The sequence below is a fragment of the Sylvia atricapilla genome, chromosome 1 (assembly GCF_009819655.1).
Source record: "Sylvia atricapilla isolate bSylAtr1 chromosome 1, bSylAtr1.pri, whole genome shotgun sequence".
In the NCBI taxonomy this organism is placed as follows: domain Eukaryota; kingdom Metazoa; phylum Chordata; class Aves; order Passeriformes; family Sylviidae; genus Sylvia; species Sylvia atricapilla.
In genome coordinates, this window is record NC_089140.1 from 24,884,050 (window position 1) to 24,909,663 (window position 25,614).

The following is a 25,614-nucleotide window of genomic DNA, read 5'->3' on the forward strand; positions in this document are numbered from 1 at the left end:
GCAGCCTGATGAAAACTGAAATAAAACATAAATCCCAAGGTGGTGTGGAGCTGGTGTGGAGACATGAGTGTTTGAATCACAGAGCTTATGAGAATTATCCAACTTGGAAGAACATTACACTCCACCTTTTGAATGAAGTTTCATTAATGTAGTGGAAAGCTCACAATTTCTATTTGTTCTCCTGTGGCTGCTGAATTTAGCACTACCCCCAGTACCCACCCTCAAAACAAACACCTCTATTGAGGTGATTTTTCCTATTTTATCCAACCATATAACCATACAGGCAACTAGGACCATGGTTTCCAAAACGCTGGTCAGACTTGGCTTGTGCAATTTTTCTCCATGCAAGAGCCATCAAGACAAATTGGTAGCACTTTTCTGGCTTCATAATGCATTTGTGCTGTTCATTTTGAGTTCTGCATGCAAAATATAAAGAGTCAGGATCAGGCTTCAAAAGCAATAAATACCTGTTTACTGATTTCCTGTTCAATGTACTGGGCTGTGTTTCAGGTGTGCATCAAGTTTGTTACCACTATCTGTTATCTTGTTCTCAGGACATGGATGTGAAATTTGCCTCCAGGCACTCAGAACTGAAAGCAGGACTTGAAGTTTGTCCCATCTAAAAGGAATTATTAACCTGAAGTCTTAAGAGAGGGAATCTCAGATCACAGGAGAAGACGTCTTGTCATTATGGTGATGAAAGACATCCTTATCCCCAACCCAGTGTGTGCTTCTATGTTGCTTTAGTATCAGATTTTAAAATTGCCACTGAAGTATGACTGCATCCCTTAGGCAGTGACTGCTTTAATGTTAAGCCCAGAAGGAACCTCTTCTTCATGCAGTGCTGGGAAATTTCAAATTTCAAAATATAGTTTTGTACCAGCTTGAAAGAAGACTCCGATATAGTGACGCTCCACCTTAAGTAAAATTTTGCCTTATTTTCCAGTCTGGTTACTGAAAAATTTATGTTTCAACAAAACTGAAAACTTTCAATTTTACTTTGCTTTACCTCATATTTTAAAGTAGTCTAAAAGTAAAAAATCCAAGAAGTACTTTTTAGTGGAAGGCCCCAAAAAATTCCACTCAGAAAATGTGAGAACAAGCCATTTTAATGTTTCCAGGACTGTCTCTTCATCTTGGTTTCTTTTTTTAATTTTCCCACTTCCACAGAGAAAGTGGCACCATTTTGTAAAAGACCAAGATTTGATGGAGCTGCACCTTCTTGATGGAGTCTGACTCCAGCATTGCTGGCTTTTGTGATCTGGCTGTAGATGGAAGAGTCAACTGGGGAAACATAATGTGCTTGGAATTACCACAGCAAAACGCTTTGCTTGCAGTAAATTCATTGGTGTGTATGCATGCTGTGTTTCCTCAGATCAGGATGACAACCTCATTGCTGCCTGGTTTGTGGCATCCCAAGTTAACACATGTAAATCGGCATCTGTGAGCTGTGTTACAGTGGAAGGACACAGGGGCTGAAGCCAGCAACTTCGTTCTTTTGTTTTCCTCGAAAGAAAAAATAAAGAAAAGAAAAGAAAAAAAAAATAAAAAATGCAGAGGTGCTTCTTCAAGTAAAAGATCATGAGGCAACATAACCCAGCTTATTTTATCTGTTTTCATATAGTTCTCCTGACTTAATGCTCCTGTCTGTAGTTGAGACCTTCCAAGTGCTTGCAGGAGAGGGACTTGGCAGAGTTTTGGGAGAAAAGGAAGGGTTTTAATTTATGGGCAGGCATTGTATGGCACTTCAAAGCATCCATTTTCCAAAGAGAGACAGATATAAAGTAGCCACCGAAGTGATTTTCCTGATGAGTCTGAACTGTGAAGTGGGAAAAAGGCAACATATTCCAGTGAGTGCTTGTGGTGCAGTTCAATCTTCCCACATACCCCAACTGTAGGTGCAGTCTGCCTGTTTGGATGTCTGAACCTACTGAAGTCTGTTGAGCTTAAGCACAGAAAAACATACCTGATCCTCTAAGTTGCAAAAGATAAATGGGGTTTTAACCATAGCAATTGTGAACTTGGGTGATGAGGGTTGGTTTTTGTCTTCTTTTTTTTTTTTTTAATGATGTCTTAAAATCCAAGTTCTCAAAAAAACGTAGAAGTTCATCTGAGAATCCAAATCAGAGGGCATTTCTGTGTCAAACAGGTATCTGCAGGTGGGTAGTGCTCCTGGCGTGCAGAAAGCCTCAGATTGCAAGCAGGGGATTTTTGATATCTGCTTTGGGAAGACTAAATGCCAGGGAGGCTGGAGAGGGGCCAGGAGGAAGGAAGAGGCCTTCCCGGGGGCACGGGAGGCTTTGAAGTGTGACCCTGAGCAGAGCAGGGGTGGGCAGGGTGGGAGAGGAGGCGAGAGGCAGCCGGGGTGTGCGGAGGGTGTAGGAGCTGCGGAGGCAGGGAGGGGAAGGCAGGGGTCAGGGCAGGGGGAGTGTGGGCAGGGGGTTCCCAGCCCTGGGGACAGCAGCACCAGGAGCTGGGCGCTCTCCCAACAGGTTGCCACAAGCAGCTGGGGGAAACTGGCTGTGTTTTTAAGAGCTGGTTTGACATAATGAGGGCTGAGCAGCCTCCAAAGCAGCCCTGATCACACGCCTCAGGGGAAGCAGAGGCTGAATATCAGTTTAGAAATCAGGAGATCAGGATTTTATTCTGTCATCTGCAGCTATTTCAGGAGTGACTTCGGGCAAGAAGCTGATGTGCTTGTGCTCTGGTTTCTCTACCAAAAAAAGGTGTTGCTCGCCTGGTACCCCCCAGCTGAATGTCTAGAAGTGGAAGCTTCTCCTCTTCCAGTGTGGTAGAACAAAAACTTTAAATTGAAAATGAAATTAAAGTATGGCAAGTTCAAAACTGTCAGAGGAAATTCCTTTTTCACATAGGCTGATGCAAATCATGGCTAACACCAGTGACTAAGGTGAAGTGGCGTCCGTGGGAAACAGAAATAAGTGGGGTCCGTTTAGTGCCTATAGAAGTAATAAGCATACACTCATCGAGCCCTGACCCAGCGTTTCTTTTGTAGTTTAAAATCTTTTAATGAAGTATTTTTGCCCACCTTTTCCTAAGAAAAATGCTGAAATTAATCCTTGCTCATGTAAAATGCATTTGCCATATGACTAATGGTTATTTTTAAAGTGCTGAGAGAAACATATGCATGTGTGTGTCAAGGAGACAAAGAGAGGGAGTTTTCATCTATTTGCTGTAGTAATTGTTTATGAATATAGTTGTTTTTTTCCCATTATCCTTTCCAGTTTTAACATATTAGCAGCCTTGTCTCCATTTCTGTTGGTTAAGGTTTGTGTGTAAATGTAGAGATTCATGCTGTCAGATATTTCAAAAGCATATGCTACATCTTAAGCATTGGGTTTTATTCATAAAATGACATAGAACTGAGATGGGGAGATTTGTGGAAAAGATGGCACTAAAAGTTAAACCATGGTCATACAAAAAAACTGTGTGGCCATTCGGGTAATTTCTGGGTCTTGAACTGAAAATTTATTTCATGTTCAAAAACTCTGGAAGGCCAGAACTCGTGCTAATACCTGAAGAGTTAGCCCAGAGTCAGGGCTGGAGAATTTGACCTAAGGCATATTAGTATGGCTGCATGAGCAGAGATGCAGTATGAAAGTGGAGAATTAATTTCTTCTACAACAGCCAGATTTTGTAATCTTGCTTATCCAAAAACACAGTGGAAAATAGGAGAGGTGGCCAGTGGAGTCCCAAGTCATTTGCATTTGGAATAAATGAGTCTATGCGTGAAGTCCTAGTCCCTTATACGTCAGAAGTAACGATCCCACAGAATTTACTTGGTCTACATTGTACTTAAGGTTTTAAGTACCTAGTGCCCAGCTGAGGCAACCACGATTGACCTCTGTATCAGGTGCAGTGTAAGTGCCAGATACTTCATCTCTGTGTCTGTGTTTAATGTGAAAGCAGCTTTTGTTCTACAATTGCTGCTCATGCCATAGCTTGTGGGGACTGGTTTTCATTAACATACTTAAGTTTTTGTGATTTAACACTATTGCATGATCTGAGTGTTTGAAAATTACTTGAGCAGGCCCTATGCAGAAATTTGCCACGTGTCTCAGTGCCCTTTCCCAGGGCAGGAGTAATTTCACACTGCTGGCATGACATGATTTCCTTCAGCAGCACAGCAGGAACAAATCCTCACAGGTTACAGAGGCTGTGAAAATCTGCGTGGTTTAGCAACCCCCTTCTTCATCCACAGAAATAAAGGGTCTCCATCTTTTTCTTCCTCAAGGTTAACTGCAGTTATACTGGAAGAGGGTATTTTAAAGTTACACTGTTTTGTTTGGGAGCTGGAGATCTGTAAATGCTACTCTAAGGCTTCTGCTTTTCAAACATTATTTCATGTTGGCATTTTTATTTGAAGGCCCAACCATGGCCAAGGAAAGGAAACTTCTGTACTTTTCTTTTAGTGTTACATCTTCCAACTGGAATATTTTCAAGCACAATAGAATTGAACATGAACTTTGGAGAGGGAAAGAGAGGAGAAAAAGGAGTCAGCTAGAAAAGGTGATGAGTCCAGTGGGGTACTTTGCAGTTTAGTTCTCTGGGGACTGAAAAACGCTTTCAACCAGTGTGATGTTGCAACAGTCCAAAAGAGGAGAGAAAAATCCACATCTGATCTAGACCAACCAGAAACTAAAAACAAGGGACACTTTGAATTCTTAGACTCTCACCACAACTGAAAACTGTGTTCAGGCCAAGGAACTGGAAAATCAGTTTCTTGGGTTAGAGAAATGCTTCCCTGAAGAGTCAGAAGCAGCTTTCCATTTTAATTGGTAAAGAAATTATTGTGTTCTGAAGCAGTGATCCTAACATTTGAACCAGTGCAAAGGTTTGCAGTCAAGGCCATGAAGAGCTTAGCGAAATGCTACAGTTAAACAATTTTTTCTACATTTTCTTGCCATTTGGCTCTGTTAGTCTATCATTTGTCACAAAATGGAAAAATAAGATCTGTCTTCATGATGTACCAAAAAGAAATCTGACTGCAAACACAAGTCAGGAAGAGGCATAGGGACAGGAGCTGAGTGGTGTAACCCTAGACCAAGAGATGGTTATGAGAAATCATATACTAGGGACCTCAGAATCCCCTGACCAGGAGTAATTGAATGTGGTAATTGTTAAGGAGAGCTTTGAGAAGAAATGTTGAGTAAAAATTACTAACGGTGTGCTTGTTTTAAGAGGGAAGTGTAGTAAATTTCAGGACAAATTTTTAAGTGGCAATAGCACAGGCATGGCCTACGCTGTAGGCAAAATAAATTTTCTGAACTAAATGACTTCTCTCAGTCAGCCAGGCTAAGTGTTTGTTTTTGGGGTGAAATATGTATTTCCTTCATTGTGCTTATACAAGGATAGCTGAAGCCTGAGAGGAGGACTCTGGGGATCTGGTTGTAATGGTTGGTAATAACACTTGCCCTTTATGGGATGAGGGGTGAAGTCTTGCAAATTTGCATTGCAGAATAAGGGATGAGATCAGAAAACCATTTTTGATGTGTCAGAGATAAGGGAGATGTACTTAGTTTTACAAGAATCAAGATAATTAGGATTTTTCCCTTAGTCTTGCACTTTTAAAACTGATGTATCATTACTAGTCAACTTACTGTGGAAGACGTTAAGCTAAATAACTTAATCCCATGGAGAACTGCCCTGCAGTCTTTTGGATTAAAATGATTTCTGTGTCAAGCATTTTATTATTTTATGCATAAATTTTAGAATTATATTTTCTTTAAAATTACTCAGTCAGTATACTTGACTCTGGTAAAAGTAGTATGATTCCTACAGCCTGTATTTTACCAATATGCTAAGCTTCTCTTTTGCATAAGAGCACCACAGCACTTTTTTACGTTTTGTTATCGAAGATAATAAAATCAAGGGAGTTTGAAGATGCTAGGCAGTCTGTTCTTGTAGCACTGTGATTTTTTTCTTGCTCTAGCAGATCTGCAGTCAAGGAACTTGCAGACAGACCATTTTCTTCAGACGATTAAAATCATGTATTCAGAAAGTGAAAGAAGGACATCATACACTTCTGTTCAAGTTTTATAGGTGCTGTGGCCATAAGATGGTTCCAGAAATGCATTCATCAATTCTATAATTTCTTTTTCTAATGTTGTCTTTCCATCAGATGGCCATTGGAAAGCACAACTCACTGTGCTAGTTCATAAGGACAGGATGGTATGTTGGGAGTGTTCTGTAACAGGGACGAGGAACTTCACAGAGATGAGCTGGACCTTTGTTATGTTCCTCCATGCACATTTAAGTATTTTTCTGGGTAGTGAGCAGTAGTACCTTGCATACATATGATTCTTGACTGCAAATATACTTGCAAGCTCCAGCTCACGTAAAATTCTCATCTGAAATTTGTTGCCTCTTTCATGGAGCTTAGGGCAAGTTCTGTTCACCTGTGAGGTTTTTTCGCAGTATTGAGGCATGAGTAGTGTTCCTTGCTTTGGCTAAATGAAATACATTTTAGAAGGCAGCTGCCTATTGTCAAGAAAAGCCCTAATGCAAGAATATTTCCGTCTGAGATGACTAACATGTGCCCAGTGTACGTCCAGTCTCACATCCCACTCTGAAAACAAGATCTACTGATGAATTAATTCTCTTCTTGCTTCAAAGGGCAGTCAAAAGATGAAAGTGAAAAACTGGACATATTTCAAAAAATGACATTATATGAAAAATAGGTCATTCAGCCAGATTGCAAATCATAGATTTTCAAAAATGTGGAATGTCAGGCAGTCCTGTTTGAAAAAATATGTCTTCTCTTGCTTGTTGCATATTTTGCTAGTGATGGAAAGAATATATTCATAAAAGAAAGACAGTGTTTTAACTCCTACTTAGGATAATGCCAACAGTTTTCAACTTGTTTGGTCCAGGCTTGTGCCAATATAAATACAATGCATTTGTCCTTGTTTAGTTTGCAGTTCTTCTGTAACAGAAGCAGTAAAGTTATTTTGAACAGTTGTACATATAAAATTGATACAGTAGTTTCTGGTATTTCATAGTTGCAAATATGGAGTCTGCTTTTTGTGAAGACACTTGATTTTATTGAATGTGTCATATGCATGGCTGATCCTTCTCATGCACTGAAGGAATGTCAATGCTGATATAAAAACCCATATAATAACCCACTAGCTTCTCATATATCACTGACTCAGTCAATAAAATATATAATTGTGATGCTAATTAAACTGCGATTTTAAAGCTGTGTCTTTAACAAAGGGATTGTTTGTACCTACCCAGAATTAAAACCAGAGCTATTAGTCTAATTCAGTATAGCTGTCAATTCTAAGATAATACACAGGAGCTGCAACTTCTTAGCTTCAGAGGCGCACGTCTGAGGAGGTGCAAATCCTCCACTGAAGAAGAATGCACAACATGCTGCCTGCTGTTTAATTGGTGCTACATGTATTGGCAGAGCAGAGCAGAGACCTATAACTACATAAATCCCCCCAAAAGTCAGTTATTTAGTAATCTGTTTGAGCAGTACCAGCGCTGACTGCCTAAAACTAGCAATCCAAAAATGACAAAACAGTATTCATCTCAAGAATTAAAACCTTAAGCCAATGTCATTTGTAGTCCTCTCAGATGCAATTATTTATTCTAGTATTCTAGTTTGTCTTGAATGTGCCTGGTATGCTTTTATATGCTGTAAAAATAAATGCCGCGGTTTAAAGCCCTGGAAAGTCCAAGTAGGTATTAAATAATCCAGCACTGCAGAAATGCAGGGTCTGATTTTCTGAGGTCATCTGTGCTCTCTGTGAATATCTGATCCAGTTCAGCACATCTGGGCATTTCTTTTGCCAGGGAGTTGGCCAGGTATTCACAGGGCTTTCCCCTGTACCACCTATTGCCAGTGGTTGTGGTGGCCAGGCAAAGACCAGGCATAGAGCAGGCTCATTGGAGCTAGTAGTTGGATAACATTTGAAAATTAGTATTTACACTCAGATGAACAAAAAACAGACTTGTAGGGAGAGGTCATACTCTTATTAGGGTAACTTCCATAGTTGGTAAAAGCAGACAAGCTTTTAGATCCTGGTCTGGAACAGAAGCAGGAGTGTTCAAGCTAAGACCAAGATGAAAACATTTGTTATACTTCTACTTTGTCAAGCACTGTTCAGACTGATTGGCCACCTCCTAGAGCCTGGAGATTCATTGCTTACTGAGTTATGAAGAAAAGGTTTTTGGTCCAGTTATCTCAGTTTGTATTAACCCCAGATATGGCTCCACCAGCTTCAGTAGACAAACATCATTATCCAAGCATTTAATGATCATTTCCATTGAGGATTTGATTATTTACAGTAAAAGGGTAGCCTTAGTGGGCAGGACTCTAGGCTGAAACTCTGAAGCCCACTCTATCTTCCTTAAGCTGCTGAGTGATCTGCAGTGAGTGGGTCTATCTGTCAGCTCCTGTGTGGTAAATAGGCATACCAAAACTGGCCTCCTTGCAAAGTCCTTTTGTATCTACAAAGGAGAAGTGTTGCGTGGCAGTTATACACTTCTTCATTACATGCTCTTTTTCATGTGGTTCCTTTAATGCACATTTCAGTTCTGATAGTGTTACACCCTGTTCTGTTCTGAGCAGGGTGTAACACTGCTACTGGTGCTGGTAGCATCTCTGTTTGCCAAATGTGACTAGAAGACTCCTACCACTGTAATGTGAGCAGCTAAAAAGTTATTTCTCTAAATTTCCTAATATTAGATATGCTATTAAAAGGGAAAGGCTATGTATGTTCAGGAAGTACACAAATTTCTTCATTTCCCTGGAGAACTATTGCAATCTGAATGGGCACATGTGGAAATGAATAACTATGTAGATGTTCACAATTTCTCCAGTAAATGTACAGTAAATGCTATCTTTGTCACCTTCAAATAACACACAGGAAAATGAATGCTGAAGCATTTCCCATTATTGTTAGTGTATGTGCAGTCAAATGTACAAATGCATAACCATACTTAACACAAAAGCAAATGAATGTACTATGAACATGTGTAAGGATACGTACATTGGTATTAAGTAGTGTGCAATATATATAAAAATTATGTCAAATAAACATTTGGGTTGCAAAGCCAAGCAACACTGGGTAGTCCAGAATGCAGATTTCTTGGGCATTCTTAATTAGCCCTCTTGAATATATGGTATGATACCATTTTAATTGCATGATAACATATAGGACATTTTTCTGTAACAGATTCCTGCTTCAGCCAGTCTATAGGGGGCAGTTTTTTAACCTTTCTGATTTTTATCTTGTTCCATTCAGTGCTCTGGCCTCAGATCTCATATTAGTGCACATGATCAAAGTATTACACTGAACACAGTAAAACCATTAATCTAAGGTTTAATTTTGCTGTTACTTCCCCAACAGCATCTTAATATACCACAAATCCTGATGAACATATCTCTGTAAAACATCTATGCGGAGTGGGAATTCTATTATTTTTAAAGTATTATTGCCATCTTGCAAAAGCACTTAAACACCGAGGGAGAAAGGACAAAAATGTCAGAATGCCAACTTCCAGTGAAAGCTGAAAGAGGACCTATGAGAGTCTTTGCATGTGTAGAATTTCCCTAAGACTTTCTCCACTCAAAGCACAGGGCCAGTTGACTTCAGCTCTCAGCACTTCTGCATTTCAGGCCCCAGGTGTCTCTTGCTGAGCACCCAGAAAATGAAGCCAACCACTCAAGAGGGAGGAAATTCCAGAATTATGTCATCATGCCTACACGTGGGGAGGGGAAAGGAGCTAATCGTGCCCAGACAATCCAAATTCTGGCATTTGCTAAGATTTTAGCATTTGACTCACAACCCTATCATTCTTTTAGCTGAGTTTCTCTGTGTATGTGTATTCATTTCTCTATAAATAAATAAGGACAGCTAAACTGTGTTTAATCTGCTAAAAACTCTTGCACTGCTTTCTCAGTAAAACTAATTGATGTTTGTGCCCTTGGCATGGCATATGTTTTAATAACCTTTACTTGCTTCCCTTTATCCCTACTCTGCATTAGAAGCAGGAAAGGGCTGTAGGCAAGCAAATAATTTGGCGCCCAAAAACAAGGCGATCAAGGACTTCTAGAAACAGGGATAAATTTGCTTCACTTCAACTTGAAAACCTACTACTAAATCTGAAGTTCTAAATTTGCTACATCATTCCTATCCATTACCAAACTGCAAGTGAAACACTGAAAAGCATTGCAAGAAGCCTTAAAAATCCCAAACATTTCAGTTGAATATTGGTGCCGTTTTTGTTTGCTGCCTGAAATTTTTTTCAATCTCTTCACCTTCTGAAACCTCCTTGTACAAGCTGGCAAGTTAGAAACAGGTTAAAAATGGAAACAGAAATCCATATTTAAACAGCTGGTTCCAAGAGTTGGTACTTTAGGGAATGAAAACTTTTAATGCAAGACTCACGAAACTTTTGTAGCAGCTGGTTTTATAAGTATCTGCCATAATTCTGTCTGTGTGTATCTATCTGTACAGCTTTGTGATCCTATCTGTGTGTGCATGGTACTTGAGGTTAAGAGAGTATTCACTCCCTGCTGCACCAGACACACACTTCTCACCTGTTCTTTGAAACTGGGAGTGCCTCTCTCTTCCATGCACCCCGATCTCCACTAGCACCACAGACCAGTGGCAGAAGGACCTTTTTTTACCCCTCTTGTGTGTGTACAGCAGGAGAGCTCTTCTCCTTGACTCTCTGCTGACTGTGTTGGATGTTATCTGTCTTTCAGCCAGTGGACAGAGCCATGTATTTACCCTCCCAAATTGAACCGCCCTGGATTGCTCGTTAAAAGTTCTTCCTTAGTTCTTCTGTGTAGAGAAAAGTAGGCACCAAAGGGAGGTATTGTGAGTACTCTACCTTTTTTCCCTTACAAGTTCCGTGGTCTGACGAATCCCTGATAAAGGAGTGGCATTCATTAGTGCTTTTAGTTCTGGAAATGCCTCTTTGTCCATGCTGGATTCCTCCTCCCTTCCCAGGGAGTGAACCACATGGTTATCCCTTCTCCCTGGTGGCTGTGGAGATGAGCTTTCCCTTTCTCCCCACTGCAGTCACTGGCAATAAGAGGAGTGATGGCACATTTTATGCCAAGATTTCCTTGTTTCCCCAACAGAGAAAAGCATATCTGTCCATGCTGAGACATTTCCTTACAGTATGTGGCTAAGCCATGATCTCCAGCCAAGATACCACAGAATCACAGAGTCACAGGATATTCTGAGTTGGAAGGGAGCCACAGTGATCACTGAGTCCAACTCTTAAGTTAATGGCCCATATGGCAGCTAGCAACATGTGCCCTCTGTGCTTCTGGGAGAAGTCCTATGGTAGGCAATGTGGTGGGAATAGTATTATGGAAAACAAAATACAGCTGCATGTTCCTGTTGGTTGAATGCAACCTGTCAACACCATCATCTTGCAAGAAGCCAGGACTGATTACAGCCAGCCTTCACAGCAGAAGGTGCCAGTAACCAACCAGCTGGAGAAGTGTGATATTTTTTCCCCATTGACATGGCAGATCAGAGCAGGAAGTGTGCTTGGAGAAACACCATGACACGAGGAACTGTATGGTGACAGCAGGTTGCTCAGAAAGCTCCAAAGGAACTGCAATGTTTCTCTTGATGGCTGAATGCCCCAGGGCCAGGACAACATGTGCTCTTTCATGCCATGGACCAATACAGGGCACCAATGACTCTTGCTAGGCTTTGGTGGTATGCCAAGCTCCAAAATAACTGCAAAATAATTCCTCCATGGCCTGTAGATTTACTCATCCTAATTGTTAAATGCTTTTAGGACCAGGTCTATTTTCAGTCCTCATAGTTCACGGAATCTAGAAAGCTGTGTCTTTATTGTCTCAAGAATGTGAGTGAGTTGGGTGCCAGCCCTGGGCACAGGGAAAATGGATCACATTGCTGTAACAAGCTGGTAACAAGTAATGAGGGCTAGGTAGACTCCAAGCCGTTTTGGTGCATCACTGTTTTTCCAGCTCTGCTTATACTATGTTCTGGTCTGGACAATCAGAACCCTTGTAACTTCAGAGAAACATCAAGGAATGAATGGTTTGACCTCCTGAATAAAATGAGAACATGTGAGTGTGGGGAGAGAGGGGGAGGGAGAGATGCATTTGCATAGGTCAGGAAAGGTCATTAAAACATCTGGCAGTAGTAACTGACATGTGCCCAATTTTAGTGTTCATTAAATTTGTATTAATGCAAGAATGGTTCCTAAGCTCCAAATGCCACTTTTCCGTTGCTGTATTCCCCCAGCTGATGGTCATGACTTTTCAGAACTGTGCCATGCTTGTTTCCTTGCTAGTGGCATCTGACCTGAGGTCAGTTTTCTGTTTAACCTATTCCTGTAGGTCAAAAGACAAATTAATCTGGTGAGAATTGAATTGGAAATGAGATATCTGGATAGCAGGTGTCCCAGCTGTGGAATAGCTGCCAGGCTGAAACATGTTTGTATCTGTCCTCATGCCATCCAAGAAGTCATGTCTGAGGTCAGGGAGATACTCAGTTGACATCTGAGATGGGAAGTTGTGGGGAGCAGAAGAGGCAGGTGCCCTGTGCCAGCAGATTATCTTGCAGTCGGGGGGAAATGTCTAAGAGTGTCACTCTCAGCATAATTGTACATGTTCCATGTATTGGACACTTTGCTTTACCTGTGTTTACTACCAGTTTATAATTGTAAAGAAGTCAGAAAAGTTTCAGGGCCCATAAAGAGGAGAATCTCACAAATTTTTTCTTACTTTTTTTTTTTTTTTTTTTTTTCCAGAGGATGAAGAAGATGAAGAGATGGTGGAGCCAAAAACACAGGATGACTTAGAGACAGAAAATCAAGATCAGAAGCAGGAAGTGAAAGAAGGTACTTTAAAAAATGAAAGGGATGATGTTAGATGTTTAAAGGACTGGATCCTGCCAGTAGTTACTCTCATAAGTAGTTTCCACTGTTGAGAACACTAGAATTGAAACAATTTTATTGATTCAAAACCATGTGAGTAGCATAAAAGCAGAAAATTGTATCCCAGATACCCAGCTTTTAGGCCTGAGAAGGTTGTGAAAGGCATGAGACTCGAGCTATTTAGAAGAAGCTACATGTCCTTATTATTTGAAAATGAAGTAGGGATTCTTGGATCCTAGTACTGGTACTAATTCGTCTTCTGGCCCAAATAACCTGCTTATGTGAAAGATTTAAAATGGGAATGCCAGGCATTCCAGCAGCTCTATGAAGTTCATTGGTCTTCAGAGGTACTTGGAGGCTGTAACCGTCTGCCTGCTTGAGAGGAACAAACATAGACCTAGTGGTAGTCAGGAATCTTCCAGCAGATAATAATTTCACTTGAAAATTGTTTTCTGTCAAAATCAAAGCATTTTGTGGGAACTGCCTCAAGGAACTTAAAAAATCCCCCTGAAGCCAGCAGGGGCAGCAATGGACAGGTCCAGCCCTTCTGTCCATTACTCTGTATTGAGGTGTTCTGCATGGTTACAAGAGACAAAAATTCAGGTTACTACTTGCTTCTGGTGCAGACAAGAGACACTTGCTTAAGTCATGCATGTCATCATTGGATGTGGTACATATGTCTGGTGTCTCTTTTCCTTTCCTTGGCCCTGTCCTAGCTTTCAAATTAGAAGAAGGATGTGAAATTTAGCCTTTCCCATCCAGAAGTGTACTAGGGTCTTGGCTGTTCTAGTGTGTCGAGGCCTTCAACAGTCAATGCTCATTCCTATATTGAGTAGGGAAAAAGACCTGAAATAGCAGCTGCTCAAAATTCTGTTTAGCCTCTTGAAAGGTAGTTTACTTCTTCAGGTAGGGCTTAAGTAATTTCTTGCTATGGTGATCATTACCAGGATAATTCTGTGAGCTTGGTTTTTCCCAAGGTAATCTCACTGGGGGAAAATGGAGCCATGAAATCTTCAGCTGGGAATACAGCCACTGATACCTATTTCTCATCTAGGGGAGACTAGTGTCTTTTCATCAGTATCCAAAAAATAATTAATCTGGTACACAGTGCCCACATTTGCACATTTGAGTTGCAGTACCAGTCATACCATTTTGATTATAAATGGATCTTTCTTCCCTCTTTAGAGCATCACAGAAATCGTCAACACCATAAATTCTTCAGTGTTAATTGGTTGTTTAGGTCCTTGTAGAAATGTGGAGAGATAAACTCAGTCCTCCTTCTCCTCATCATTCTGCTCCTTCCACTGGCCCCAGCCACAGATGCCATGGGCAGAGCAGAGCAGTGGGGACAGCAGGAACAGGAGTCAGGCAAGTCTGCAAAGGCAGAACCAAGGACATCAGCAAGAAATATGGCAACACAGAAAAACTTCATTTTTCATGAAAACTACTCTTCTTTCCAAAACTGTGAGGCCAACTTGCATATTGGCTTTTGCAGTCAAAGAACCTAACACAGTATCTCTTTTACTGATGGCAAGAGAAAGCCATAAAAATCTCTATTACTGCACACAGTGCATAAGCACTGTCTGGAGTTGCTGAATGTCCTTGTAGTATTCAGCTTACAGCTTATCTCACACCATTTATTCCCACAGAAAAGTGATGCTAATGCTTATACACATGGAGAAAGCACAAACTCCTGCAAGAAGAGAAGAAGAAAAAAATCAAAATAGCACCCTGACCTGATATATTTCACCTTTTTTTAATGGGCTTTTAAGTTTGCACTTTATATACTTTGCTCACCAGCCACCACTGCCAACATCTTTTATTTCTTTGCTGTGTTTTAGTCAGAGGGCAGGGCTCCCCTTCCCTAGCAGACCCCCAGGAGCAGTAGGTATCTGGGCAGGTTTAGCACTGGTCTCAGGAACATCAACTGTGGACTGTATAAGCAAGGCACAGCTGGTTTCAGCAGAACCAGCTTTGTGAGGTGCTAACATTTGACTGGGTTCAAGGAAGAAGAAAGCAAGCTCATTGCCTGATAGAAAGTGAACTTGACCTGTAGTATGTGTTGTGATAGATAAAATAGTGGTGTGCTGCTGACAGGCATTAAATGCCGTGAATCAAATTAAGTCATCATCCCCAAACTGACATGGAATGGAATCCCACTTTTTAGTCTTTGGTGTCATTCTCTCCCTGTTGGCTTTAGCCCTTTTGCCTACAAAATCCCATTTTCCTCTCTGTTGTAATCACCCTTCTCATGTTCTGAGCAACATTCAGAGTTATAAGCCATCGTTTGTGTTTCATGGAAGTGATTAAAACCATGTTACAAGTCAAACAGGAGTTTAGAAGAACATTTCCTGTCGGTGCTGCACTCTGTGTGCCTACTCAGAATTAATAGCTTTTCTGCAAATTAGCACATAATGGGTTAAAAGCATGTTTATGTTGGCATTAAGTACTCTGGCTTCTTTTTCTCTGCAAGGCAAGACAATATTTTGCAAACTTTTTAAAGAATCTCTAATAGACATTATAGTGGCGCCATTCACACTGCTATATAGTAGTTAAGGCTGTGTCAGCACTTCCATTATGAATCCTGTTTTTCAGGGATTTATAACCCAGACGTAAAAATTTGCTCTGGGCTGAAATTTGGTTTCAGCTCAGGGAGCACATTTTTTAACAGATTAAAAAAAATCAGCATGGCTTTTTTTGAGTTATAGGAGTGTTAAGAAAAAATCCATGGGAGAGAGAAGTGCAGGGAGAGAAAGGCAGACCATTTTTTCATGAATATAACTCAAAAATTGGTCAGGACGAAAAAATAAAGTTTGGATGCAGTCTGTTCAGTTTCCCCCTCTCCAAGCCAACAGGACAAGAGTGCTCTATTTTTATAATGGTATTTTAGGAGGAAACGTGATTTTTTTTCTTCTATGTGGTTTATAGGTAGTTCAATTTAATTCTTCAGACATTTATTGCATGCCTAATTTCCTCATCTTCCCCCCGCACACCCCAGAGTTGCTCTGTGGGGTTTGGTGGGATTATTCAGCAGTCAGGAGTGTTTGTAGGGTCTGACCATGGTTCTGGACATGTCCCAGCATCACTGTAAAGCCCACAGTGCACCTGCACTGGAGCAGCCTGTCTGGCATGTCACCTCTTGCAGAACTTCAGTGCCATGGAGGCATGAAGGGCAGAGGAGCAGCTCGAGCCCCCCAAAGTGGAGTGGGAGATGAAGAACTGACTTGTTGACCACTTGAAGTTTATGAAGCCATGGGACCACCTTGTGTTCCTTCTGTGGGCCTGCCTGTTGCCACCCATGTTGTGGGTGCATGTTCTCCCCATTGTTTTTGGAAGAACTGAGTGTGGGATACCTGACGGTGAACTGGGCTGGGCTCTGCCTGTTCCCAGCCTCTCCTGACCACATAAACAAGAGACTGGTCCCAAACTGTGGCATCAACTGGGATGGGGTTTTCCACCACCAGAGAGCTCTGGAGCTCCACCTAAGGCTCCTCTTTGTGTCAGTAGAAGCCACATGAACAGTGGGATGGGCTAGGTCTTGAAAGTGGGCCTCAACCTGCATTTATCTGAAGGCATGGGCATATCCACAGAAACTTGCACAGAAGACTGTGATGGGAAAGGGTGGGATCTGCAGCTCCAACCACCTGCTGTGCCCTGCTCTTGCCCTGGCTCTGTGCATGGGGCTCAGGTGTCCACAGAGCAGGCTGGGCTGGTGGAGATGGTTTCACTCTCGACAGCTTAGGCATCAGTATTGGAAAAGCAAGACAGGTTGTGGTGAGGTTTTTCATGGCCAGAAATGCCATGGTTTCACTGTCACCAACACCACAGTGAACTCAGGTGTGCTGACCCATCCTTACAGCCAGCTCAGGCATGCTCAGGGCTGGTGTCCAGCATGGCCCCTGGAGAAGCACAGGCAGTGGGAACAGCAGTGCCTGGCACAGTATCAAATTTAGGGCTCTGCAAATAATTGCTACTTCAGAATCAAAAAATCCCTAAATAAAGCTTGAAATCTTCCTTTTTATGTTCAGTAATTATGCCATGAAGGGCCTTGCCAGCACAACAAAGACATGACATATATCAAACCATGGTATGGCACACAGCAAAGCAGGATATGGCATATATCAAGCCTGACATGAAAGTGTGAGGCACAAGAAAAACGGGAGGATCACAAGGTACCAGCAGGCAAGGACTGAAAGCTGCTGAGAGCCGCTTCACACCTTGCAGTTCTCACCCTGTACCTTTAAGCCATCCTCTGTCGTCAGCACATCTAAAGTTTACATGGATTTAAATAGATGCTGAAAGAAATAATACAGCTCTAAAAGGGGTTTTAATAATCTCCTTCTGTCTCTCATTATATCTCTGGGTTGATAACAAGGCTGCTTCCTGCTTTTCCTGTTTTTATTCGTTTGCCCTTTCTTTCAATCTCTTACTTGTTTTGGTCTTGTTCTTTTGGTTTGGTCTTTTCTTTTTCCTTTAATGGACTTGGTTTTCATTTATCTCGTCAGATTTTTAAAATTGCTGAGATTCCAGGAGAATCTTTGTTATATTTATTTAAATGTGAGGTGGGTTTTTTTGTTTTATTTGAGTTTTTTTTCTTTAGTTTTTTTAACTCCCTTGAGAGAAGACTCAAATCCTGGTACTTGAATATTTCTAAATTTGTTCCTGCACTGTTATCCCAACTATTTATGTTGTATTTACTACAAACATGCTTCTGTTGAATGAAAACAAGTCTGCAGCAATTTTATCTTCATTCCTAAAGATTCAAGAAGGTATTTTAATATCACTTTTTGTTTCTTTCTGATTTGTCCAAAGAAATTTATGGACAAAGGACCTGATGTGAAATATGTTATTTCTGAAGATTATGTAAAGTCACATGAAATAATAAAATGTTCCTATTTTTCTAAATAAGTCTTGAATAAATTGGTTGCTTTGATATAATGTTCAACTGCTGTTTCATGTTCTAGACCTTCGTGTTCAAGCACAAGTATATAATACCATTAAGATACACCTCACAGTTTCTTTCCCTGTGGTGTCCTCTGTGCATATATTACTCTGTACAGCAATTTAATATTAAATGTAAATTCCATTTTGTTTTGTACAGTATTATACATTAGCATGAACACAGGGCTTCTTTGATACAAGTTGCTGACATCAGAGCCCCAGAGCCACTTGCAGAGCAGGCTGCTGGTGGTTGTGGGGTCCCACTGATGTCTCAGTGGGTTTGTGGACAGATGGGATGCCCGGTGGTCCTGTTAGGCAGGACTTGGTGGCTGCACCATGCATCGTCCTGCCATGAGCTGTGCAGGGTCACAGATGGGTTCAGCTCCTTTGGGTGGAATGAGAGCACAGGCACAACAGCTCCTTAGGAAGCTGTGGTGTTGAAACAAGAGCAAACCGTGGAGCTTTCATAGCAGGAGTTTTCATTGCACTCCAGGCAATAAGCACGTAACTTTTAGCAGTGGTAAAGCACACACTGCACTGGGCTTTGTTCAGCACAGAAGGTTAGATGTGGTTGGTTTGGGTTTTATGCCAGGGAGAACAGATACTTGAAGACAAATGCTGTATTCTTACAGGGAATTTCTGGAGGTATTGTCACATCACATAGGTCTCTGTGACAAAACAAAACAAAACAACACTTTGATCAGCTACTTACATTTCTCATTTTTCCTTGAAGAGAGCCTATGTTTCTTGAAAGCTGAGATCAAAGTCACTGTAAGCTCCCAGATCGGAAGAAAAATTGCAGAAAATTACACAGGTTCTTTTTATTTTATTTGAGGTAATGGACAGACAGGGAGAAGGAACAAGGAGAAAATGGAAATGTTTCTGAAAGATAAATGGTTAGAAAACCTCCATATTTGAAAGAACAAGCCTGTCTGTTTGGGGTTTTTTTTGCTTATACTTCATGTATTTACAGTAGTTAAAGCAATGTTTTACACTGGAAAAAGTAATGATGTTAACATTCTTGTAAGAAGAGATTGCCTCAAATAAAACTTCAGAGGCAGCCGAATGAAAGAAGAAAATAAGGCTAAAATATGAAGCTTAATATTGCCAGAGGGCATCTGGTGTGTCAGTCAGATGAATGAGGTAAGCTGATTTATGCCCTAAAAACTTTAGCCAAGGTGTTCCTGATGGTTTAATAGACTGCTGGCCTCCCACAGATCACTGCTAACTGCAAGGGAGATTTTGCTGAGGTAGAACTACAATCATGTGTGTCTTCACTGCTTGTGAGCACTCCACAGCTCCCGAGTTGTTTATTTTTTGCCTTTTCCCATTCTATTGATTTTGGGTTGTATTTTCTTTGCAGTTATAGTCAGCAAATGGCCGAGTAATAAATTTGTATTTCCAAGCTGTAGAGAGCATTTGATTAAGCAAATAATTTTTACCATTTGGAGCAGTTTAAAGCGAGTTTTCCAGTTGCCTTTGCAGTTATTTTCCCCCTCTTTATGCCATTTTGCTGCATTGTCATGCTTGTTGTCTTTGATTCTCGGAAAGCAATGCTTTAGTGGTGACGATGGGATATTGCCACATTACAGGCTTCCTTGCCAGATGGGTTCCCTCAGTGCCAATTACTGTTCAGCAGTGGATGCTGCAATAGGTCAAGCTGTACTTTTTGCTAGTCCTTCTTTTTTCTTTCACATGCTTTGCTTCTGTGTAAAGCACTTAGGGGCAAATTGTTCTGCCTTGGTAATTGTCACTGTGCTACTCTGGGGGACCGTGGGAGGGGATGCAGGTATTCTCTGGATGTGTGGAGCTCCACAGGGACCACTAACCTGCTGGTAGGAGACATAGGGACAAGGCCATAGGACATCATCAAAGGCTAAAGTTCGTAACTTCCTAGCTGCTCTGTCTCCTGAGGGCCGAATTGCTCCTCCACCTTTTGCACTTCTCTTGCCCTCTCTGTTTAGGTCAGGTGTAGTGCAGAGATTTTGTCTTTCAGAGCTAATGCTTTGACCACTTGAGGCAAACTTGAGGCAATGTATGATGATGGCAGCCTCTCCCAACCACAGCCACTCTGAGAGCAGGTATACTGGAAACGGGGGGCTGTGTACTGCAGTGACCATGTCACTCCTCCTGCCTGCTGCTGTGCCCTTCTTCCATCAGTTCCTGCCCCGGGGGATGGTGGTGGCATCGTGCCCAATCCAGTTGGGCATTGGAGTGTATGAATTCAGTGTGAAGCACAGGAAAATCAGACGGAGAGCAAGGTCCACATCTCCCTGATCACTGAGAGAAGCTATGTGATGTGGCACAGAAAGTAGAAAATCATTTTGAGCTATAGCTTGAAGCTGTGTCACTCATTGTTTAATTAAACATTGATATATGTATGACAGGGCTGGGAGTTAAACTTTGCTGTGTGGTGGCTGTTCTCTGAACTGCTGAATTCCTTTTTTTGGCTGCTGGTGTTTTAACCCAATATGGCCTAAAGAGACTGCAAGGTCATATTCACAGGTAAACACCTCAAATCTGTAGTGTAAAGCCAAATGCAGGAGAGCTTTGATCACCTGTTAAACTCTTATGGAAGAGTCGATGTAGTTTTGCAGTAAATCTATTTATGATATGCTGTTTGTGTTCCTAATAAATTTGGAACAAAAATCACTGTCAACAGAGCTGGGAATTTAGACTAGTTGCAAGGTTGGTTTGTGGCAACTGTAAAGATACTAATGTCATTTCTTGAAAAACAAGTAATTCTGAAATACAACCAAAGTGATGATTCAAAAGCACTCGTGGGCTAATGCATAATCAGTATACAGTATTGCCACAATAACAATATGCCCTGATAGTGTACTTGAGAACAGAATTTTGTACCGTAGTAACAGCAGTATCCCAGCTTTCATTCCATATGTTCACATTTGAGTTATAATTTACCAGCAGCTCATTAAACTGATGGAGATGTTGCATTGGTGCATCCCTTAAAGATAGTATTTTTCAAATGAAGGGTCCAACTGGAAATACTGGAAGTAAAGATTTAGCATCTCTGTGTACATGCAAAGAAGCAACTTCATCTTGTGGGGGACATGCTATTCTTACTACTGCCCAAGACAGCCACTACCCCTCCCAGGGCAGATTTGCCCATGGCTCAGTGACTTTTGTTGCTCTGGGCCTTAGGATTCCTCTGCAAGGAATAAAACTGCCTTAAAGAAACTGCTGTTTGGCTGGTTGCTTTCAATTTTGCTGCCTCAGAGAATATCTTTGGTTATTCACTTCATTACTTTGCAAAAGCTCTGAAGCAAAGACAGAATTTATCAGTGACACCAAGTAGAAATTGGACAAATTGAAGGGAGAGATTATGTGAGACCTTTTATTATAAAGAACTGTAGTATAAGTTAAGAAGATTATTTTATCTTCAGCTCTTCTGACAGGTCCTCTGTTACATAAGTGTTCTGCTTTTTCCAGTTAGGTATTGCCTAAACGTCAGTCACGGCCATTTCCTGAAATAGGAACACTGAGTTTATTTAATTTGGGGGGTTTAAGTATTTTCCATTTCAGAATAATAAATACATAAGATATAAGATCTTGTCTATGTAAAGGCTACATTCTGGTAATATACAGGAGAATGTTTAGACATACTAAAAACTTCTTAGTTGTGATTTTAAGAGTAAGCTTTGATTTTTCTCCTGACATGGCTACAGCAAGCTTTCATGTAAAAAAAACCCACTGAAGATGTTGATTCATTGGGAAGGGGGTGAAATGTCATACTCTAACTACATCTTTTCATTTTCCAAGCTCCTCCTAGAGAACTGACAGAAGAAGAAAAGCAACAAGTTCTCCATTCAGAAGAATTCCTGATATTTTTTGACCGCACAATACGTGTAATTGAGCGAGCTTTGGCTGAAGATTCTGACATCTTCTTTGACTATAGTGGCAGGGATGTAGAAGAGAAAGATGGGTCAGTTTGGAGGTTTTTTTTTCTTTTGTAAAATAAGTTTTATAAAGATAATTCCAATAACAGGAAGCCTTAACTTTAAACAAAATTTAACTTTTTTATAGTTAAGGAAAGCTCATAATCTCTTAATGACGGCCTGGGTCATTTTTTCATCTGAAATTGTATTGTAAAATAGCTTTGTGCTTTACTGATCTGAGTTTTGGGCCTTTTTTAAAATTTGATGTATTATTCAGCAGGTTTAATATTTTGTTTCCTTTTTGTGATGAAATTTAAAATTCTGGAAAAATAACTGAAAGAGATAAATGTGTGTAATCACATGTCCATGTAAATGAACATTCCAGTGGTATACCTGTGTGTGCTTATGATATTTTCACAAATTCAAACTAGTGTTGTTTATGTTCTACTACTGCCTCAGGTCTGTAGTGGATCCCACTATACCATGCATTGTGGGGATGAAAATGATCTCTCAAAGCATTTGCAATCTAAACAGCTAAGATTAGAAGTGAAAAGTTTTGTTTTCAGCAATTGACATGGGAGCAAAAACAGTAAAACTTGTTAGTTGGAGAGGAAATATTTGGATTGCAGCCTAGCTATGAATCTGTTGAAGCCTCATGGCAAATTAGTAGCTGTATTGCATGGAAGTTACTGGAGATTAACTCAGAATGTCATCCCTATGGACCAGCTGAGTGCATCAGTGTGGCAGTGTTGGACCAGCACTGAGCTTCAGCCTGTCGTTACAATGTCACACAGCATCTGCTGTCTCCATCTCTAGGAGGAGGTACTGTACCTTTAAGATTTCAGGAGTCAAAAGTAAGAGGTCTTTGGTTATAGCTTGGAAGTGAAAGTTAGAAAAGGGAGACCTGAGTGCCTGTCAGGTTCATCCTGAGAGACAAGAGGGCAGAGATGGCCCAGGGTGATCCAGAAGAGTCAGGCAGGCAGTGAGAAATTAAAAAGTGTGGGTTTTTGAAATATCTAAAATTTGTTCCTTGTTGCATCGTTTTCAGCCAGACAGTCAGTGAGAGCAATTAAGTCAAGGTGGCAGACTTCCCCAGGCTGAGCAGAGATCTTAGAAGTAGTCAAAAACTTTTGCCTTGCTTTTCACAGCATTTGAACCCTGGTACTTGAAAATGTCCCTTTGTTTGAATTCACACAGAGATGTTCAAGCAGGAGCCAACCTTTCCTTTAACCGGCAGTTCTATGATGAGCACTGGTCGAAGCATCGCGTCGTCACCTGCATGGATTGGTCTCTTCAGGTAAGATGTGACATTGGGAGATATGTTTCTGTATCACTTCCACTTCTCCCTGTAAAACTTATGGGCAGCCTCTGTCTGCTCTTCTTTATACACAGCAGGATGTTTTGCAATAACAGCAGGGCCCTGTGTGAGTGGAGGCACATTTCTCTATAAAGAAGAGTAGTGGACAATATTGAAGCTGTCATTTTTTTTGTATGTTACTTGGTCTTCAAAATCAGGATGTTGTGTTAAAACCCTAGGATAACCTACCAAGATGAAGTCTTTACTTTTCCTCTCCCTTTCACTACTTCAGCCATAAATGGAATTTTTTTTAGGACAAATGGTTTAAAATTAAAGTAACAAAAATTAATTTACCAAATATGCATAACTCTGTAGAGTAGTATATATATAAAAAAAAATAATGGTGAGAAATGAAATTAACTTTTCTAATATACTAAAACTAAAAATGTGAAAGTATCTGAACAATTTGGAGAGATTGAAAAGAAGAAAACTGCTAGGTCCTCTCTTCAAGTGATGGAAGAGGAAACTGCAGCTGCTCTGGGTCATGCTAAAGCAGCATGCCTGGAATCTACCCAGTTTCTCTGCACTGCAAAGCATTGTCATTGGAAAATAAAACTGATGATAGACATGCTTAAGGTCTCCAAAACCAATGCAATCACATCAGTGTAGTGTAGAAACCAGTTTAATTAGTTGTTCTGCTGGGGAGCTGGGATGAGCAGACATCATCACATGTCGTTAAATGAGTTTGGTACTAGTTTTACTCCAGCCCCCCTTGTCCTGTTTCATTGTTGTTAGCCTGTTTCTAGGTTCTGGCGTGGAGCAAACCATCTGATTTCCCTGAGGAGAGAACCAAGGAGATTGCTTCTAAATCCACCATATAGATAAAACAAAACTGCTCCAAGAGGACATGGAGTTCAAAAATGCAAGCACAAGCCAATCTGCCTACTTGGCCCCAAACCCAGCCTCAGGCGTGCCACGGGGTCTCCAGAGACCTGGTGCAGCCTGGTGTGGGTAGCAAAGGTGCTACAGATGTGGCTCAGCCCAGAATTAAGAACAAGCTTTGCATAATCTTAGAAGGGGCAGCTCTTTCTGCACCACATTAGATATGCACATGAACAGAGCAAGTGCTCAAGGTCAAGTACATCAGTGGCGTGTGCAGGCTGGAGAGAGGCAGTGGATAAGGAACCATGGGGACTTTTAATCCATGCTTCTCTCCTTCCCCTGGAAATGGCAGCAGAGCTGCCTCCATCTGTCTGGGTGCTTCCCAGCAAGGTGGCAGCTGACTGCACAGAGGCAGCAGAGAGGAGAAGAATCAGGGAGTCCCGGTGAGAATGGCTGCTAGGCTGAGGAGGTCTGGGTGGTGCACAACAGCCAGCTGCAGAGAGGCTTCTTGTACTAGCCAGCTTGCACCCCATGTGTGAAATGACGGATTTATAACTTTGCTTTCATACAAAATATCAGCCTAGCAACAGGTATGCACTATTGTGATGTGGGTGGCCTTTAAGCACATATGGATTTCCACAGAAATCAAATATAAGCCTGAGGAAACACTTATCTTAGGTTGTTCACTTGTTCAGGGGCTGGAAATTACATGGAATTCTTATCTGATATTTTCCTAACAGGCAGCTCTTACTGTATTCCCAGGGCAGCAAGAAAAAAAGCCGCCTCAGAAGAGCACTGCCAAATGTAATTGTTCAGCCCCTGGGGCTTGAAGGCATGTTCTGCTTCCCACCTCTTTGTTCCAGGGTGGCCCCTCCTGCCTTCCTCTTTGTTAACTCCTCATGCTCAGCTCCCTGGCACCCCAGCAGGGGCTTCTCTGTGTGGGGGGCTTCTGCACGCTCCCCTACAGTAGCTTAGGAGTATGGAGTTGCCTCCTCCCCTTCCTGCTTTGAGTTGTATCCATGGGACAGGAGCTGGAGGCAGACAGAGGTATTTCACCTAACCACTATCTCTGCTGCTCACACATGCACCAGGACATGATAGTGTCCACTGTGCCAAAGGATAACTTGAATGATCATGGGAACTGCAGAACACATTGCTCAATTTTCTCCGATAAAACTGCTGCTGCAAAACAGCCTGGAGGAAAATAGAACCTTAATCAAACAAAGGACATTGATGCATTGATTAAACAAATTATTCTGTTTCCAGTCTCATGTAGAATATGGTCTCAAACATGTGGGATCATTCATACAGTTCAAGTTAACCCTCTAGCCCCTTGATTCTTTCACAGAGAACAGGAAAATGGCTTAGAGGCTTAAGGATCTTAGGGAAAGGTTCAACAGACTGAGAGTAAATGCAAAGAATGATAGCACCTTACTCTGTCCATAGGAGCTAGCTTAGATTGCCTGAAGCCAAGAAAAACATGGTCTTGGGCATAGGGATGTGTCTTTCTTGACACATCCCTATGTGCAGGCAGCAGCCTTGAGTGAGGTTTTGCACAACACCATTTCCATGTTGTTTTCAGTGGCAGGAAGGACTTCTGGGCACCTGGTGAGGACTGAAACTGTGCAAATGGAAGTAGATTGAGTGGAGCATTGGAGTGTGCAGTGCCAGAGAAGATTTAGGCTGCTGCACTTA

The 25,614-nt window shown here is 41.4% G+C and overlaps 1 protein-coding gene across 7 annotated transcripts in view; it reads left to right on the plus strand.

Moving 5' to 3' along the window:
* DYNC1I1 (dynein cytoplasmic 1 intermediate chain 1) overlaps positions 1-25,614 on the plus strand; it is a 186,267-nt gene that overhangs the window by 90,188 nt on the left and 70,465 nt on the right. For all 7 annotated transcript variants that reach the window (XM_066317643.1, XM_066317678.1, XM_066317652.1 and 4 more), the window contains 3 exons: positions 12,778-12,867; positions 21,625-21,787; positions 22,938-23,037. In XM_066317643.1, the coding sequence (XP_066173740.1) occupies positions 12,778-12,867; positions 21,625-21,787; positions 22,938-23,037 (353 nt within the window). The remainder of the gene's footprint in view (positions 1-12,777; positions 12,868-21,624; positions 21,788-22,937; positions 23,038-25,614) is intronic.